We start from the raw sequence: 2500 nt of genomic DNA on the forward strand, positions 1-2500 counted from the left end.
GTGTGTGTGTGTGTGTGTGTGTGTGTGTGTGTGTCGGTATGTATGTATGTATGTATATATGCCTGTGCTCCAACTGCTGACTTGAGCCCGATCTCACGGCGAGAAAACGACATATCGCCTAGAGAAGTCAAACGCAGGTGTCGTAGGGGGAGTCACCGCCGTTGGACAAGTGTTAATGCACCGAACCGCGGTTGATTAGGAAGGGCATCCAATCAGGCAAGTCCTGCAGTGGAATGAATGGCTATTAAAAAAATTATATAGTACCCATACAAACGAGCCTATACACAGTCGCAGTTTGTATTTACGTAGTTGTAAATGTGCGCAAGTGTCAGTGTAAGTGCTCGTGTATGTGAGTTATGCCCACATGCTATGCAGTCCCTCCCTGATCACTCTTGACTTCGCCACAGGAAGCTGACCTGGCCCTCGGCCCCTTCGGCCTGACCTACTCCAGGTCCCGCGTCGTGGACTTCTCTTCGCCCATCCTTATCGACTACTATCGCATCCTGACGAAAAGGCCGCGCTCCGAGCCCGACCCCAAGGGCTTCCTCACCCCTTTCAGGTTGGTCCTGCAGGAGGAGCGAGTGATGTTTGAATTGCACGACTTCTTTGCGACAAACGGAATCGTGTATATTGTGAAGTCGTTCATGAACTATGTGGGGAAAATGAACTGACATGCAATATCTCATCTTTACTTATGCACATCAAGAGTTTTGAGGAAAATGAGGAAAATAATCCTGGGCGAAATGGAAGAACCGAAGATTTCCTATGGACGGTACTGACTCATATAGCGCACCGTCAGACGTCAAAACTTCTTACTCGTCTGACGCTTCTCCCGCAGGTGGCACGTGTGGATCGGCTTAGTCTTGTCGGTTGGCGTAATTGGGGTCGTGCTCTTTGGCGTCCGCAAAGCCGCCCACACCTTCTTCGGGGGCGAGGAGATGAATCCGTCCAAAAACGCAAGTCTGCCGCAGCATTTGTGGGCAGTCTATGGGGCGCTAATCAGCCAGCGTGAGTCTTTGGTTTCGTGTACTCTTCCTCTTACATGTATGGTCTTTCCCCAAGAGTGTCTTCCCTCACATGAGCTCTGGTGTTCCAGCTTACACGTGGATGAGTCGGTCGTGGAGCGGGCGCGTCGTCGTCGGCATGTGGTGGCTGACAGCGCTCATCATCGCCCGCTCCTACTCCTCGGCCCTCACCTCCATGCTGGCGGTGCGGACGGTGCCCGTCAAGTACAATTACCTCAGGCAAGTCATCGGCGACCCGGATATCCATCTCATTTTCGAGAAAGCGACGGCGTTGGTCGAACACATGTCTGTATGTTCTTCATTAATCTATTTTGATTGTTTGTTTTATATGTACAACATACTCATGGAAGTTTACCTAATTATACGTTTGTAAAATGTAAACTACGGAAGTCCAGCAAGCCCGAACCCCCTTTTTTCAGACGGTCCAGGAAGGGGTGTACAAAGATCTGGCGAACACGATACAGCAAGACCGTGCGCACTTCCTCGCCTCGTCTAAACTCTACGACGCCGCCTATACGGACGTAAGGAACAGACAGTACGCCCTGCTGGTGGAGGACACCACCTGCAGGAAGGTCTTCTCGGATGACTTCACTAAATACGGTGAGGGGGGTGCGTGCGTCCGTCATTGCACACACATACGCACATAGCTAGGATTATATATATTTAAGTAGATCTAGAAACAGACAGACAGGTGGAGAGGCCCACGATGACGATCTTTTTGACAGGTCGCTGCGACTTCTACATCGGCAAGGAGCGTTACTGGCCTCTCATCTTCTGCTTGATCGGACGAAAAGGAACGCCGATTATGCAGGCAATCAACAGCAAGTAGGCTATTCATTTGATTTTAAGATACATGCACGCACGCACGCACGCACACACACACACACACACACACACACACACACACACACACACACACACACACACACACACACACACACACACACACACACACACACACACACACACACACACACACACACACACACACACACACACACACACACACACACACACACACACACACACTACAGACTCATTGGAAATGTAAAACTAGTAGAAAAACAACATAACGCCCTAAGCAAAGCTGAATGTCTTGTCGCAGGATCGAGCGCCTCGTGTCCCACGACCTGTACTTCAAGTGGCTGGAGGACGAGCTGCCGAACGCCACAGCGTGCCTGAAGGCGAGCACCAAAATAACGGTCAACGAAGCGTACGACCTCACCGGCCTTTGGGTGAGGGACACTGCGTTGTCTGAATGCCGGCCCAACTGAATGCGTAAGAACCTATCTGAATTTGTTCTCATGACTTGTCTTTTCAGGGCGTGTTTGTGCTGTTTTTGGGCGGCTTGATAGTTGCTGCATTGATTCTAATGACCGAAGTATGTGTGGCTGTTGTGGCCGACTAGATGTGAAACCTTAAAATCTCGCCTCATGCTCGCCACCAAGAGTGAAGACTTTGTCCACCTCCGCCTT

The 2500-nt window shown here is 50.6% G+C and overlaps 1 protein-coding gene across 1 annotated transcript in view; it reads left to right on the forward strand.

Annotated features, from left to right (window-relative positions):
- The window catches only part of LOC125040372 (glutamate receptor-like), a 4949-nt gene extending 2459 nt beyond the window's left edge, over window positions 1-2490 (forward strand). Inside the window, exons 3-9 of the mRNA XM_047634927.1 lie at window positions 408-559; window positions 839-1008; window positions 1097-1314; window positions 1445-1625; window positions 1751-1850; window positions 2131-2260; window positions 2347-2490. Of these exons, the coding sequence (XP_047490883.1) occupies window positions 408-559; window positions 839-1008; window positions 1097-1314; window positions 1445-1625; window positions 1751-1850; window positions 2131-2260; window positions 2347-2433 (1038 nt within the window). The 3' untranslated portion in view covers window positions 2434-2490. The remainder of the gene's footprint in view (window positions 1-407; window positions 560-838; window positions 1009-1096; window positions 1315-1444; window positions 1626-1750; window positions 1851-2130; window positions 2261-2346) is intronic.
- The last annotated feature ends 10 nt before the right edge of the window (window positions 2491-2500 follow it).

The sequence above is a fragment of the Penaeus chinensis genome, chromosome 29 (assembly GCF_019202785.1).
Source record: "Penaeus chinensis breed Huanghai No. 1 chromosome 29, ASM1920278v2, whole genome shotgun sequence".
In the NCBI taxonomy this organism is placed as follows: Eukaryota; Metazoa; Arthropoda; class Malacostraca; order Decapoda; family Penaeidae; genus Penaeus; species Penaeus chinensis.